Source organism: Plodia interpunctella, chromosome 10 (assembly GCF_027563975.2).
Source record: "Plodia interpunctella isolate USDA-ARS_2022_Savannah chromosome 10, ilPloInte3.2, whole genome shotgun sequence".
NCBI lineage: Eukaryota > Metazoa > Arthropoda > Insecta > Lepidoptera > Pyralidae > Plodia > Plodia interpunctella.
The window spans coordinates 7,131,467-7,148,958 of NC_071303.1; the positions used below are offsets into that span (position 1 = coordinate 7,131,467).

Consider the following 17,492-nt stretch of genomic DNA (forward strand, 5'->3'; position numbering starts at 1 on the left):
AGTTGTCAGACCGTTGGCGCATATCATCTTCGACGACATCATGTCGCATAGTGTCGCTTGCATTACTACCTAATTCTATATTTTTGAGACAAATCAAATCCATTTAGTGACGAGTTTCAAATTTATTCATATTAATAATTGTCTACATAGAGGTATTACCTGAAACATTAACCGATTAATAAAACAAACTTTCACATTGAAACATTTGGAGCGTTGTCCCCATAAAAAACCTAGTGCATTGAAGTCAGTTTTATGTTCCACGTACATACATCCGAGAAGTAATGACACCTTTTGGTTTGAAACACGATAATGTTTTATTAGTTCCATCAACAGACGCCTGACCAGCCAGTTTTATGGGAATGCTTTATTACTTTTTAATAGACTTCGGCGTAATAGTTGCTAAGAAAAAAAAATTGTTTGATGTTTGTTTGAAAATTAGGTTTGTTGTTTGAATTTACTAGGGAAATTATTCAGTTATCTGTTACTAGCTATATGTCTTCTTAAATAATTAATAGTCAGTTAGCTTGCCATCCATCATATTGTATTCCACATATGTTTTTCTTATACATCGACAAAAATAACAAAATGTTTCATTTCCTTCTTCCACAGCACTGAGAATGGCACCAGGAGTCCGGGCAGTCACCTCAACAGACACTCCTGGACAAGGACCAGCTTGAGAAGGACTCCGCCCAGGTACATCAATATATTTATTATCATTTTCTATTTCACTTCACTTTCATATCTTTATTGGATGTACAGTCAGTCGTTTTAGCAATTATATGGATAATAGTTGCGAATATATAGGCACAATATTATGGGCCAAACTGTACATTACGTACTGTACTGTACATTGTAAAACTAAAAAATACTACAAGAGATTATGCTACACTAGATGATTAATTTTATTCTCATATTCATTTATTCCACTTAATTTGTAAATATCCGCTCCGATGCTTATCCGCTGAGGATAAGCATCGGGTCCTCTTTCCTACTTTTTCGTCTCCGCTTTGCACGATCACCGATCGTCGGCATCCCTAGTTGTCAGACCATTGGCACGCATATCATCTTTGACATCTGAACTAGATGATTAATTTTATTAGAAAATATTATACGCATTGGATACATTTGCTACAATTTACTAAAAAAGAAAACGGTGGGCACCAAAATGTCGCAAATCGGGACTACATTTGTATAATGAAAAACTATAATACTATCTCTTTTGATGTGTAGCATAAGCTCCTGTGGTATTTTTTATTTTGTTCTTATAAATTTAAAGAAATTACTTAAAATATGTTGGAGGCGTTAGTGTGCGGGTTAGCTCAATATTTACTAATAGTAACTACCATCTATAATTTAAAATCATTGGGTTCGCTCATGTACATCAAAACAAGTTCATCTTTAGTTCGTTTTATATTTCATAAATATTATTATGTTTCATTTTATAAATTATGTGTGGTGTCATTATTTTACGCTCAAACGAGAAACTTTATATGTAATTCTCCTGATAATACGGTGAAAATGTCATTTTTATTTCATTTACCATTGATAGTGGGAAACTTTCGCATTAGCGTCACTTTTCGAAAATCATCTTCTATTACTATTTTGTTTATAAGTATCAAATGTTATTTTCTTAGTTATCGTGAGTTAAAAATCAAACATAAGTAGGTACCTAGAGTTATTATTACGTTCACATTATTTTCTTTAGCTTTCTCTTTTATTTTCATTATTTTGTATTTTTGTTGCACTGTCCGCTTCTCACCTAGTGTGTCTCTTCCGTAGTCATCAAGAGAACCTGCCGCATCGCAGATGGGGCTCCATGAGACAGTAAGCATTTTTTTTTTTTGCTTTATTGCTTTGTTTTTTTAACCGCACTTTCAGTTGTGTTGCTATTTGCAAGTTTTCGATCTCATAAGTACTAATTTTTATCATGAATGTTTAATATAATACCAATAACTAGGTCACCCATCTGGAGCTCTTTCTAATCTGAGCGTTTTCCTGGATCCTTCCTCACCCTTTAACTGTCATAATTCCTTGGGCTTTGGAGGGCTTTGCTTTCCCAGGGAATATATATTTAGGCAACACTTAAAAAACTGACAACTTACTATAAACTAAAACTAGCTACAAATAAAACTATATTCTGCCGATACTAAAAATAGTTTTATTTATGTAAAGTGCTTATACCAAACTATTTTAACCCCTATCCAACTTTAAGCAAAAATAGATGGGACAAAATGTGTTTGTCTGTCAATCGACCACCGCATACCAATCTAGGCAACTTTACTCTTGCTGGAGTAACTTTCTTATGTCAATTTGTACCTAATCGTTTTGCAATAAGGTTGCTATTTTATTTATATAATAGCAGAAATAAGTTTGTATAGATGCACACTATTGTTGAGTTGGAAACAATACGGCCGACTATTTCCAGACAAGCAGTGAGTCATCTCGGTTGGATTACTGTACTGTATGTGACATGTATTTAGGTTTGTTTGTTCCTATGATTGAATTATAGGTTCAGGTATTTCTATTCATCATCTACCTAAGCATATGCTCAGCATCATCATCTCATGATGCAGTAAGTCCAAAATTGCATGTACTCACATCAAAAATAACGAAGTTTCGTTTTCGATATTCCGACCCTCTAGAGAAATTTCTAACTTCCTGCCAAGTTTCATCTTTATTGGTCAAATAGACTTCGTGATGAGTGTACAAGTGTTTTTCGCTTTTAGTTATACTTCTAGATTAGTATAGACAGACTACTATTGCGTGAGTTATTTCAATTATAAATGAAAGTCATAAAAATACAATCAAATTATTGTAAATAAATAATAAATTGTCTCAATTATTAAGATGCTGAAGATGAAAATAGCTGCATTATAAAATTATATCGTTAAAAATAACTTCACCACTTGCATTATCCAATTGTTAGACATGTAATTATGAATTTATTTATAGCACGTAATTTCGATGCAATTATATTGGGTGTAAGTAAGTAATTATAGTGTCTTTAGGATAAGGCAAAAGCAGTTCTTGTCAAGCGTGAAAATTGTTAATGTATTATGTATGACTATGAAGACTCTTTTAAAAATGCAATCTGTATCGTCCTAAGCAATGAAAGCAGCGGTTTTAATTTACATTTAGGCTGTGTTTCCACCAACGCTGTGTGGAGCCCAGTTTCAACCAATAGAATTTCGTAATATTTGGCTAACGAAATTCTATAGCTGTATGAAGCCCAGTTCAAACAACCAGTAGAATTATGTTTTTGGCTAACAAAATGCCATTAGTTGTTCGAAACCCAACATGAACTTCTATCAATAATATCCCCACATATTCTATGTGCGAAAAATAATGTAAGCTATTTTCACCATATCCATGTTCCAAAAAGTTGTATAAAATGTCGAAATCGATGTTAATGCACATTTAGGACTCATAGAACGTAAATGCGCGGTAAATCTCTCTTAATTACTTTAACTGTGGTATCATTCAAGATTTCTAATGTGCTTGAGAAAGGCTATTTAGGTTACAAATTAGTTTTAAAAATCAGCATTTTGTCTAAAATACTATTGCGTTGCGTTCAAAATATGCTCCTTTAATAGCCTAAAGGCACACAATAGTTTGGCAAGATATTGGCCTTATAATTTTAATTTTGCTAGTTGCTATTAAAATATTCAAATTGGAAAGTATACGTGACCATGTATAAAAAGTGTCTATGAATCTTCTTTCTTATAAAAGCAAACTTGGATACAACTTGAAATCATATTATATCTTACCATCTTTGTGTGGAAAATAAATTGGCAAAAAACATTGACCAAGCTATTGTTATAAGATCAACTTTTGTCAATAATAATTGACGTCTTTGAAGAAATGGCTGCGGTGGAGTTTGTTATGCTTGTTATGCCGCTTCTTCATCGCCTGGGTTTTAAAAGTCAATAGTAAAAAGTTTAAGGTAAACTTTGACTTCATATAGTGATTATCCTAAGGTGATTATAAGTAGAATTTTGAACGGAATATCAGCAAATATTCCAGTAGCAAGTACAGTAACGTCGAGCATAGTAAATGTGTTGTCCCGAGTTTGCACAACTTCCTTGCTATTAGGCGGTCAAAAAAATTGCTTGCATTGCGACACATAATTGCGGGGACCTGTTTGATCATAATAGTCCCGCCATGCCTGAGTGTTTGCAAATCGTGACTACTTATTTGATCGTACAGTCAACTACCCAAAATCATCGCAAAGCAGCATTACTGCCACAGAGAGGTCCTTGTGGGATAACTTGCCATAAAAGGTCGACTATACTTCAAGTTGAAAATACATTCTAGTCGATTTATTAGTTCCAGAAAATCAATCTTAGTTCATGTCAAGTGTCATCATCAGCCATTGTAATGTCCCTATATTTTGATGCCTTATGGATGGATAAGGAGGTTGGGCCTTGACGCGGGCCCAATGCGGATTACTACAGCCAATGCGGATGACTGTAAATATAGCCGGACTCGATAAGCTACAAACTACTGGCATTTCGGAACGACCACTGGTGATAAGAAATGTCGAATGAAACTCATTTAAACAGTGTTAGTCCCTATCACGCCAGAAAGGCTTACCATTATTATTTCTTAATTTTATTTTTCTAATAGTATCTGTGACAATGTACATGATCAAAAAGTATACAAAACACAGGTTTGTGATTGTGATCGAGGGTGGTTGTTATTTAACTTTTACCCTATATTTTAGAAAGTGTAGTTATGCTGGATGTCAAAGAGACGACTCTCTGGGGCATATCGTAAATTAAAACGTATGCCACACTGATCTGCTTAGCATGTGCAATGCGTATGTAAATTACTTTCTTTGCGCTTGACTGCTATTTCCGCTTCCATCTTGCTATTGGCGTCCTATATTTGTGCACTTTGTGCACTGTTTTGTTCAGGTCTTTTCATCTTTTCGAATGCGTCACTAACTGGTGTCAGATTTTATTCAAGTCGCCTAAAAGCATCTGACATAACTTTTACAACCGGATACAATATGACCGCAGCCATTTAGCCGTGACCACGTGACAGATAAACTTTCGCATTTTTTATATTCGTATGGATGAAGGTTTGTCTTAACCACTGGACCACCACCAAACGGTTCTTGACATGATCATCTAATCATATTTTCTCATACTTTTACTTCCTCGATTATTTTTCAGACACAGAGTTATTGATATTTTATAATGTCAAAAGAATATGGTCTGAAGAAATTGTGATTCCTAATAAAATGTATATTCTCCTTGCGATATGTTGAACAGATGAGTGTTCAATTGCTACGCGTATGTAACTGAATCAATTGTTCTTTCATCGAATATCATCTATTGATGAGATCATAACAAGATTCGCTTACTGATTGTAATACAAGCAACCGAAGTACAGATTTCATAGGGCATTGATTACCCACGATTTACTCATATCCTGTATAATATGAATATCTTTCGCTGCAAATAATACAAAAACAACTGATATTCAGGATGTTTTCATCCATACCAAAATATTTTCCATATCGTACTCGTGTTTTGCTGGCTTCATGTTCATATGTGAAAACTGTTTGTAAATTAAATTAACAAATATAGTCACATGTATTGGAAGACTTATTTTAAGCGGCTTGATAAGATTATTGTGTCTTGATGAATCCATACAATTTTCTGTATCTTCTTATGTCGCCTGGTAGGTGTAGGTACGATGCGACCTAATCCGATCCGTCGATTCTATTATCTTTAATCACATGATATAGTAAGAAGTCTAGCCGAAGATGCAACATTCCGAACGAACTGTTGGTCTTCAATAAGCGATGGCAACAAACAATAGAAGAATAGTGGTTGCACACAGAATGGGGAGGCTTTAACTCAGCCGTAGGACCTGTTCGCTACATTAGAAACATGACCATAGCCGCGGGTATTCACAGTTCACAGAAACACTATTTACCGAAAGCACGTATCAATGTTTCTGTCTGAGGCTCCACACTCCCATAGCGGAATCTACAAAAATTGTAAGGAAAATATATTTTTCAATCGGACCCCGAATTTTACATTTCCAAAAAGTAAACAGGAACACACTCAAATAGCTCATAAAAAATATTCAAGGTTAATAAATGATAGTATTTCTCCATATAAGGCAATATGTCAGACATGCGTACACGCGTGCGCGAGCTGGTTCGCGGATTCTCATCAAGAAAGTGAAGTTCCGCTCCGCTGGTCCACTCGGCGCACCGTTGCCCAACTATAATATGCAATTGTTACTCACCTGTTTCGTACTAATAGTTTTAATGATTCAAATTACGTTTCGCAATCGTTATCGATCATTTACTTTATATTGATCCAATAGCAACTTGGTAGTTGGATTGCTAAGGGCTGCCGTGCCGCGGGAAGTGGAGACGAAAAAGTAGAAAAGCGGACCCTGGGCACCGACGCTCAAGGGCTAAGGAAAAAACCGGGTATACGCTCACACGATAAAGAGCAGCTTGGTAGTTTGTAGCGGCAGACATGCGTGTTGCATGACACTGTAGTAATATATATATATAAGACGGGTTCTGATAAACCGTTTCCATTTTATTTATTTAATATAACATGCTAATAGAAATATTCCAAAAGCCAATTCTGTTCTGTGACAATTCCGTATAGTAAACTTTCTGTCATATCATGTGTTATGGTTATGGCTAATATTGGTGTGAGATTCAATTCAACCGCCTAAAGGCTGCTGACGAGTTTTATAACTACCTAATAAACTCGACCCTGAAGATACTTACTATTGATTCGTTAACTCAACACCGAAAAAGTAAAGCTCAACCCTACGGGCTTAAAATAGCAAGAGTACCTATAGTCTGCCAGTCATAGAAGCACAAGTAAATAAAGTTCAACAGATAAGGAGTTCCTTAAATGTTGTTTAAGCTTTTCTGTTCTTAAACTTACTTAGGTAGTACTGTCAGTAAACTTGTAGAGGTAATTCATGTTATAAACCTATATAAAAACTATATAGTTATTTTTGTCTGTCTTTAACGCTAATGTTCAACGATATGTCATAGTAAGCTGGCCGTTCCTGGGAATAAGAACAATGACGGTGACGTAATGTCGTAACAAAGTAGATATAATTTGTCACGAAACATCATCATTTTATCTGGCCACTATTTTTTTATATAATGACTTCGGAAATTATAGCGTATGTTATGTGGACAAATAAATTGCTGATTTTTGTTTTAACTTATACTAGGTACTTATTTCTGTTTTCTAAAGTTTGATGATGACGTTATTGATTAAAATATGTAAATAAATAGGAAACCTTATCCAAACATCCCACAAATAATAATACTGTGAGCTGTCGCAGCCCAAGAAAGACACGCGATGCAATTTTCGCATCACAGATATCATAATAACATGTGATTCACTGCATCAATCAACAAAACATTCTTGAGCATACCTTACCGTCGCCGCGATCAACACCCGCAGGCAACTTAATTATTTAATAGTGGCCAGTGTTTCGCAGTCAACTATTGTAGATAATTCATACCTGGGCGCCTCTACCTCCCAGCCCAGTTGTTGGTCGGTCCACCATTACGTTTGATGCGTCAGTGCCGCACGACCACTCGCCCGATTCGCAGACCATTACGCGACTTCGTCATTCCAAATTCAAAAATTTAAAAGCAAAATAGTGATGTGAAGTGATTTGTTGAAATATCACGATAATGTAAATCAGTGATCGTTTTAATTTTCAACCCAGTGTTTATTTATTTGCAAAGCTGGAGCGGAACGGTGTTTACATGCATTACAGAAAGCGACCCCACAGGTTAGCACATTTTACATTGATTATAGAATAATTAATTATGTTTGCAAACGAAATGGCCTACTGTTGCCGTGTCATGCACATGCTGCCTCAGTAGTGTGCCACGCAAAGAATGTAAAAAGTAATCATGTTGTTCATATCCGAATTGCTTGCAAAAACAAACGCTATCCAATTTACAGAATCGATTGTGGAATTAGTGTTTCTGTGGCACGTTTTCATGATACTACTTATAAATTGTTGTAAAATGATGTTAAAATTTTATATACGTATGTAAATTGTCTGAAAAACTAGTTTAAAAGTAGATATAAAAACGAGGCCACTATGTTAAATGCTGGCCTTGTCTAAATAACATCCTTAGTATGTAAATGAAACTCGCTCACATATTTAAATGTATACTATACCTTTCCTATCACATTTAAAAGTAACGCATTACTGACACTATATGGGCAATAAGTCAAATAATATTATTTTTAATATATTTTTTTAATTGCTATATCTTAGGATAGCCTATGTCCTTGGGTTGTGTGGGTATTTGTTTTGTTATTGGGATGTTGATTTAACTAATGTTAAGCTTAAATTGTTTTTCTCTAGCTTTCATAAACACGCAATAGACTAATAAGTGCCTGATAATGTCTTATCGTTAGTGGAATCGACACCCTGTTTTATTGTCACATCACTAAACAATACATTCACACGGGCGGCTATTTTTGTTGTGGCCAGTCCATTGTGCTCGGACGTTGATTCTGTATTTGTTGTCATTTGTTTAGGTTGCATTGTCGCTGTAACCTAATTTAAATGATTATGTGAGATGCAAAGATAATCTCAATAAGAATCAACTCAGTTCTTTTTTCATTAACGAATTATATAAAAATATAATAATATATAACCTTTATGGTTTATAATTCTTAGGCAATACATGTAAATAAATGGATTAAACTTGATATAAAACATGGCTTATTTTAACCCTTTTCAAAGCACTGTATTGTGTACTGCGTATTGATATCATAAAGAATTTAACTTATTTTGGCCTCAGTTTCAGCGAAAAGGTTAGATAAAAGAGTTTTTGAATTGTAGATAAAGGACTACAAAAATCTATTCTAATACATAAAACTTAACCCAATATAACATTAGTAAAACTTTTCAATGCCTATGCATTACTTAATTTTTTACTAATAAGTCAAGAAAGAGAATGTTAAGTTCAGCAGAAAACGGGGATTTAATAATATTTTTACATAGACAGCCTAATGAGCCTACCTAGATCGACCTCATGTCGCAAACTGTCTTCCGAAATAAACCGCCATCCGGGGACGGAAGTTGTGTCATATACTGTCATATTTTCCACACACTAGATTTAGGTAATTGAACAATTCCCATTTTATTACCTAAGTAAAAGTAACTATTAAAAAGTATTAAAGTATAAAACAAAGTCGCTTCCCGCTGTCTGGCTAATCCTATGTATGCTTGAATTTTTAAAACTACGCAACCGATATTGATGCGGGTTTTTTAAATAGATAGTGTGATTCCTGGTTTAGCTGTATAATTTATTATGGTTTTACCTATAGTTAGTAGATATCTTGTGAATGACCGATGAAAGAAGCTCAAACAAATATTTTAATTTTGTACTTTAGACATCAAATAACTAAACAGGTAGCTACAAACTGTGGCCTATTTAAAAGTGAAAAATCGGCATAATCTTGAAAGAAATAGCATTAATTAATATTGAACATGAACAAGAAATATTATATGGGACCGTTTAATATTGGCCGTACACTTCTATGATGTGGTGATCAACACACATACAACTATAATCAAATTAATTGAAAATTCATAACAGTACTTAGACGCTTTGATCAATGTCAACAAACCGTTAGCATTTCCGGCTGATGACCAGAAAGATTCCGGTTCTAGCATAGAAAATAAAATTATGCGTTCGTCCTAAACGAGAAAGACACTAAAAATACAGTCATATTTGTGATGTACACCATTTCGCACATGGATCTTATTACATCATATACATACATAAAATTTGTCTGTTTGGTTACTCAATTAGGTACCCAAAATCTACTTTACTTACTTTATTTATAAGCTTTTATTCAGTTTCATCCTGTCCCGATATTTGCTTGTCTGTAATAAAATCTTGCAAGTTAGATTCCAATTGTCCTACAGAGTTGAAATTTTCCACGTCGCTTCAGTTTCCATGGCAATGCATTATCTGATGACCTGATGGCGCACCCAGGATCAGCTCTCAACGAGGGAACACCTCAACAGCTTACAGCACGGACATGGGCTTTATGCCAGGCGCCAAGCCTAAGATCTCTCTGACGACAACAACAGCTTGTGGCAAAAATTACATTGTTGTGAAAAAATGTTCCATCATTTCGTATTATGTCCATGGGTTTTCTTTGTTCAATACTCGACGTCACTTCTAAATCTGAAAGATGAATTCATAGCGCAAAAAAAATGCTTCCGAGCCATATGTCATCTCAACCAAAGGGAATCATGTAAACCTTTCTTTCGAACCTTGAAAATTCTTACATTTCCCTGCCTATACATCTATGAAGTATGTGTTTTTGTAAAATCAAATTTGAATTTATTTAAACGAGTGGAAAGTCAATGTCGCTCAGCAACTAAAACCACCTTCATGCAGAAAAGTATTTACGTAATGGCGCCAAAACTTTTTAATAAAATACCGACACAAATTAGGACTTACAGAGAAATAAAATCTTTCAAAAGACTACTGTTTCTATTCTTAATTGACAAAACTTATTATTCTGTGGATGTGTACATGTCTGACAATTTAATATAAATAGAAAAATAATCATGAAAGTAGTTATGATATATACCTGTATAATTTGAATTTGCTTTAACCATTAGATTGTATAAGTAAGACCAATTTCGTATGCCTGACGGCGCAGCATGGCGCACTATGTATTGTAATATATACCTATTGTATGTATACCCATGTCTGACAAAAATGAACATTATGAATTATGAAAAATATTTAACACAACATTTTTACGTCCTGATATTATTAATTTGTTTAAAGTTACGATAATAAAAATAAATAATAGGTATTATAATTACAATGTGAGCACCTAATAAGTACGTATTTGTTCAATAAAACTAAAGTTTTTGCCACTAAATAGTTTTGTGTCATCAACATGTCGATTCCACGATGACATATGGCAATAAACAATTTGCGGCGCTAATATTATACTTAAATTAAAAAACAACAGTTTTTATTTTATCGAACTAGTTAAGTATATTAATCACAATAAATCACGCACGTCGTATTATGACGTCTAGTGCATGTTCTCTGTTGTTATTTAACAATTCCTGAAAATTATTATAATCCGCCATGCATCAGCCGTTTTAACATTACCCTTCTTTATGATTGGATAAAAACAACCTAATTTATATGAATTGATACAACTGTGATCACGCTTTGTCCTCCCTGTGAAGAACGAGATAATACATTTTTGGTCACCCATCCCAAAACCCTCATTATGATAAACTTCTTCTTGGTCTATTTCAAGTGGAGTCTGCCTCTAAGAGTAAAGTCCTAGTTCCTTACTTCCATCGTAGACAGTATGTACAGATTCCATGGACTAGGCGTAATATCTATTTAGAGCATACCTTTTTCCTGTCATTTATTCATTCAGTAAGATACGAAGTATACCTACCTATATAGCTTATGAATACTGTCATTCTTTTTCGACCTTCCAATCAAATCATCAACAATAAAATCATTTTTGCTATGTGAAAATAATATAATTTCTTTTCGCACGCTCACAGCAATAAAATAAACCATAGTGTTGTGGTACTACTATGATCGACCATCCGTGTGCTTCACTTTCTTTCACAATTTCACGGCGCATGCGCTGCTGTGTCTCATTTGTCACCTAACTCACTGATTTCTCTAACACTCCCCGCGGATGTCCTGCCTGCCGTTGGGAAATTATGCTCTGTTATATGGCAACAAACCATTGTACCATTGAAAGTGATGATAGAAATCCCTGCACAAAAGGGTTAGAATCTTATGCCGGCTATATATTATCGCGATACAGATACTTACTTTACTAAATATACATTGCTGGCTTTTCATTACAGTAAATAAAAGCTCTTATACAAACTACGCAATGGTCATCGACATCTGTCTGAATTCAGCGATAGCGTGTAGCCCACATTACGCGGCCCAACATGAGCCCGTCAGTTTGTTCGTCAAATTGATTAATTTTTGGGAAAATAGCTTTTTTTTTCAAGTCTCCTATTTTGTACTAAAGTTAAGAAAGGAAATATATATATTATTAAAGAATTACATGTATTGTCTATAACTGTATTCCGTTCATAATAATTTGTTGCGTGGTTATATAAAAGACGCACAGCTTTTATAATAAGTACATGTGTGTTTATTACTTTAATGTATTTGTAATGTAATAAATATACTTACCTATCTACGCTTCTAGCAAAAATTCGTTCCGCAATATAGGCATCTACTTTCTTCTCGCGTGAATCTTAAGAAATATATCTAAGCTGGTATTTACTGAAATCATTTTAAATTATGACAAAAATTCAAAGAAAAAATACAGTTTTTATTATTTTCATTATGTGATTATTGTACATTCATATTGTTTAGCTTTTTAATTACAGTACACACACTTTTGTTTTTGTATCATTTACGTGTCGAGTTGGTTGCTTCTGGCATTATCCTTCTCAACAAAATTAACATTAATCTTTATTCTGCACTTTTCTGTCCGCATTCGAAATACTAAATCAGTAATTTTGGATTTAAAACAATAAGTATTAGACTCTGTTTTAAATTTCTTTCAACCCATTACAACTCAAGTCTGTACAATACATGTCCCGATAACTTTTCACCGTGAAACGATGTCCAAAAGCTTGTAAGTAGGTATTCTCAGTTTTGCATTATTTCATCGTGGTTAAATTACCACATTCTGAACAGAGGTCACTTGGATTCTGTGGTTTTCAATTGAAAGCAGTATCTTTGTTATTTTGACATTTTCCACGCACGTTGAATTGCCTTTGTGCACTTCGGTCACTGGACTTACAAGACCCACAGAAGTCGGAAGTAATTCGTATTACATTAAATTTAATTCGTATTAAGTATTTCCTTAAATAATTAGGTGCTACATAAATCTATGGAACTTATCTAACCAATAATAATTAACAGCATTTTTTTAAGGACAGTTCTTGGTACATCACAGTAATCCATCGAACCATTGCATACAACTTGGATAACTATAATTACGGCGCTGTAAATATTGTTTCTAAATGCCAAATGGTCTGTAATTTGAGGCTTATGGCCTAGATTGTAATTCCGAAGGCCACTCGACAAAAACCTATCTATTTGTATAATAAATACAGATCACATCAATTATCTAAATGTCTCATAACTTTCCTCATGATGGTCTGTCCGAACTATTTCGGTCACAGCAACCACTTTTTACTCCTATTCGTTATTCCACTCATAGATAGCTCATGTACCTATACAATTATCAGTCATAAGTAGGTATAGTATTTACTTAAATAAGTATTAGCACCAATATTATATGTAAAATTAGAAAGTGAATTTTACGTAAGAAAAATCTCCCCAATCGCTCAAAGATATAGTCTGGGAGCTTCCTAATTTTTATATTCATAACTTTAATTCGTTCTAAAAACCGCTCTTAATCTACGCATTATGTTAGTCATTATAATATACGCACCTTTTAATTAACAGTTAAACTAACTGCGCGGCTACGATTTAAAGTTAAGATATAACTTTCTCCTACTTAACAATACTATCAACGAACACACGTCAGTCATAATCATAACATAACAGTAAAAGATGGGGAAAAATATTTTACTATTTACTTTTTGTTTTAATTGTGTTCCATGTTCCATTACTTTAATTCCGATCCGTGGTTCTCAGCCTCGTTGACGTCCGTTGACGAACAATCGCAGAACAACGTAAAAATTGTATGAAGTTTTGAAGTACGTCAACGCACTTTAGTGTCAAAACCTATAGAAAACAACAGAGCACAACGAACCCACAACGTGCTACGTCTTAGCAACGGAGCACGACTGAGCAATGAGACAAGTCCGAAGAATTGTTTATTTCTACTGTTGAAATTTCCCTACTTCGTCTATTTGCTTGCCTACGCCGGATGCGAACCTAGTAATTTTAGAACATGATACAATAATTACCATGCTATACAGTAGCCATGTGTTTTTCCATTCGTGCAGCTCGGGAGATTCGTGAATCTATCACGGTTCAGTTGTTTCAGAATGTTAAAATTAGCAACATTTAAAAATAGTATATTGTTTAAAACAAAAATACGGAGTTTTTTATTGCTCATGGTCTGACCTCATCCCTCGCTCATATCCCTCGGAATTATTTTATAAATGATGGGTAGCGGGTAGGGTAGTAGTTAGAAAAGATGTGTGTGGCCTAAGTAATATATAAATCTGTGCATGTGATCATAAAATTCCTGTTTGTGCTATTGTGCATTAATTTATTTTTTGTTTCAGCTCTGGGAAGCGACAAATTGGCTCCAATGTCTTAGCTAGGTAATTATTATTATTATTTATTACCTAGTATTATTTTATTTCCTTTTAAAGATCTACCTAAATATTATTGTAATCTTGAAATAAATACTATTTTCGATACAAAAGACATCGACGTGTTCAAAATGTTATAAAAGGATATATGTAGATACGATTAAAATACGATACTACTTAATTCAAATTAGATACGATGTATGAGAAAAGTCTCATATTTAAATTTATAATTTTTTTATTTGCCCAGTTTTCGATAGATTAATAGGACAAAATAATGAACCGCATGTTTATAAGTTTATTGTATCTTGTAAGTGCTTCTGCCTGCCATCTATGTGAAAGCAACTGTATCATGAACAAACATAACTAACAAAGTAGTACTCCAAGTGCAGCATAGATGGCGGCACTATACGCGTTACTTTGCTAATAGATGGCGCTAGTAGTTTTTCCTCTTCTCATCATGGTATAATGATAGCATCAGTATTAATTGCAAATTGTAATTGTTCCAGCCAATTATACCGGTCGTCTTCATTCAATTCGTCCGGCTGCGGTTCGGGCGGGGAGCCGACGGACGATATGTACTCTGATGTCTCCTTGGAGGAAGATGTCCAAGGACTAAACTACAAGGTCAGTGACAGATTAACACATAAGAGCACTGAGCACAGCCTGGTTCGTCGTCGCAACGGAGTGTGAACAATGGGGCATGGCTCTTAACGGTCGATTGCTGCTACTAGCGAAATGCCGCTGAGAAATTACTCCCTTGAGAATTAAGCAGATTTCCAAAATATCATAATCATAAATTTAACAGGAACGAGCTGAAGAAAATTCTCGGAAATAATATTTCCTCACTGTTTCGAGAACAGCACATTGCTAGCAACTCGTCTACACAACGGCCAAGATCAAGGAAATTATTATTTCCTCGCGTTGATACAAATTTCATGCAACTAACGTCGAAAGATCGCAATCATGGTGGATTATAGACTATTAAGTAGTTTTGACAGGAACGTAAGTACTTACATGCGAAAATAATATACTTAAAGCATTTGGATACATCAGGACACGACCTTAATTTTTGACATCCTTTCGTTATTTCTCGATTCCATAGAAGGTTCTAAATAAAAGCTATTTCTGAACGCCATTTCAGAGCTGTGTTTTGATTGATTTTGGTCCGACTTATTCAAATCCAAATATATCAATACTTAAATATAAGTCGGATCAAATTGGTCCCTATTCCACTGCATCTCTTTCTCTCATCTAAGCCGTTTCCCGGTTTCTTCCTTGTTGTTGTTAGCCGCGAGCGCAGGGTCCCAGTTCATATGATGGTATTAGTTAAGATTTTAGTCAAGGCCATATTATTTAGCATGTCATGACGATACCGATGACCATTAATGATTCACTCACATATACTTTTAGTTGTATGTATAGGTACAGTCACAAAACTGCACTTCATTTTAGACTTTGTCATATTGAAATAAGGACCAATGTGTAACTATTAATGCACATGACTGTAGGTACTACTCAACGTACTGATTGCAATAAAACCAAGACACAATATGTCGTTAGCTTCTGGGAAAAATACAGGCAATTCTCGCTATTTTTATCATGTAATTAATGACACAAATACTGATTAGCACTGATTATGTCAGCTTCCTTCCTGACCTGACTAGTTTACTCAGACTTACTAGTAAGTATTATTTTACAAACACTTTTAATCCTATAAATGTATATACATTAAGCTCAAGATAATATAATCTCAAGATCCTTATCCTATACATAAAATACATAAAAATAGACGCCTGCTGTAGGCAAAGACTTCCACTTGCTACGTTTTGATCTGATATCGTTTCCTCCACACTCATCACTTCCTAAACTCTTAATGGGTCGCTATATAAGATCTTGTGAATTTTAAGCGGGTATTAGATATCCATTTGTTAATTTGAAGATGTATTACTCAGTAACAATTATAAGGATTCATGTTCATTTTTTGTTTCATGTATTTTATCCTCAAAGGTAAAAATAGGTACCTAGTTACTACTTATTATCTTCGTTTGCATAACTTTAATATAATTTTGGATACGTTTGCAGTATTTTTGGGTGTGCAGATGATGCACCCTTAATTCGGATTCGAAGATATTTTCGCTAAACCGGAAATCATAATTACAATTGCACACCATCCGAATTATGATTGCGCGTGCTTTATTTTCCTTACATTAATTTCCTATTTACATCATCTCCCAGGGGGCAAGGTCTTGGCGAACACCCAACTGTGAAAATAAACTCCAACGTTAGTGAAATGACGACATGTGCGAATTATTAATAGTTACTGATAATTGGTGATTTTAGAACGCAATAAGAAGAAAATAAATCTGCTGTTAGTCATAACGCACGGACGAGTAGTTAATAAATCTAGGTAGACTTTTCAGGCAGTATCTACGAGTAACGGTAAATTACAAAGCAATGTAACGCAATTTTATTTATTTTTTATTTGTAAGTACAATAGAAGAGAAACCTTATAAATATACATATGTCGGGGTTTTATCGTGGATTGGATAGTAAATAGGCAGTAGGTAGTAAAGTAAGTTTATTATAAAACTTAAGACCCTTATTGGGTCTGTTCTTATTATTTTATAACTTTATCACGGCCACCCTCTTGCCTAGCTAGCTTGATCGTAATGTTTACGCGTCAAAGTGTTCGAGCGGATTTAGAATTTTAAAATTTATGACAGTAGATCCAAATGTGCCAGCGCAAGTGAAATACATCGAAAGAGATTCCAAAAAAAGCGTAGCTGCGTTACACATAGACATAATTCAAATATTAAATAGCATTCGAGAATAAAATCGAGAATACTGTACAAGCAAGCACATTTTGATAGGAAGGTACAACGTGGATCGATATACTACTCCTCCAATTTTTATAAAACCAAGAAAGTATTATAGACGGTAAGTAGCTGTCAGTAAAAAGAGTGTAGATATTGAAAATAAATTTGAATTGATATATTGAAAGATTATCCTGAGAGATCAAAGCAAATATTTACCAAAAAGACAAACCAAATCAACCTATAACTTAACAGTTAAAGTTTCTAGTTCAGTGACCCCAGAAACGAAGGAAAGGGCGAAGGGCCGTATAGTACAGACAG

At 34.3% G+C, this 17,492-nt stretch overlaps 1 protein-coding gene across 6 annotated transcripts in view; it reads left to right on the forward strand.

Annotated features, from left to right (window-relative positions):
- nuf (nuclear fallout) overlaps window positions 1-17,492 on the forward strand; it is a 66,980-nt gene that overhangs the window by 29,499 nt on the left and 19,989 nt on the right. For 5 of the 6 annotated variants that reach the window (XM_053750718.1, XM_053750715.1, XM_053750716.1 and 2 more), the window contains 4 exons: window positions 610-693; window positions 1,780-1,824; window positions 14,329-14,367; window positions 14,865-14,982. In XM_053750718.1, the coding sequence (XP_053606693.1) occupies window positions 610-693; window positions 1,780-1,824; window positions 14,329-14,367; window positions 14,865-14,982 (286 nt within the window). The remainder of the gene's footprint in view (window positions 1-609; window positions 694-1,779; window positions 1,825-14,328; window positions 14,368-14,864; window positions 14,983-17,492) is intronic. The other variant, XM_053750717.1, reaches the window with a different exon arrangement.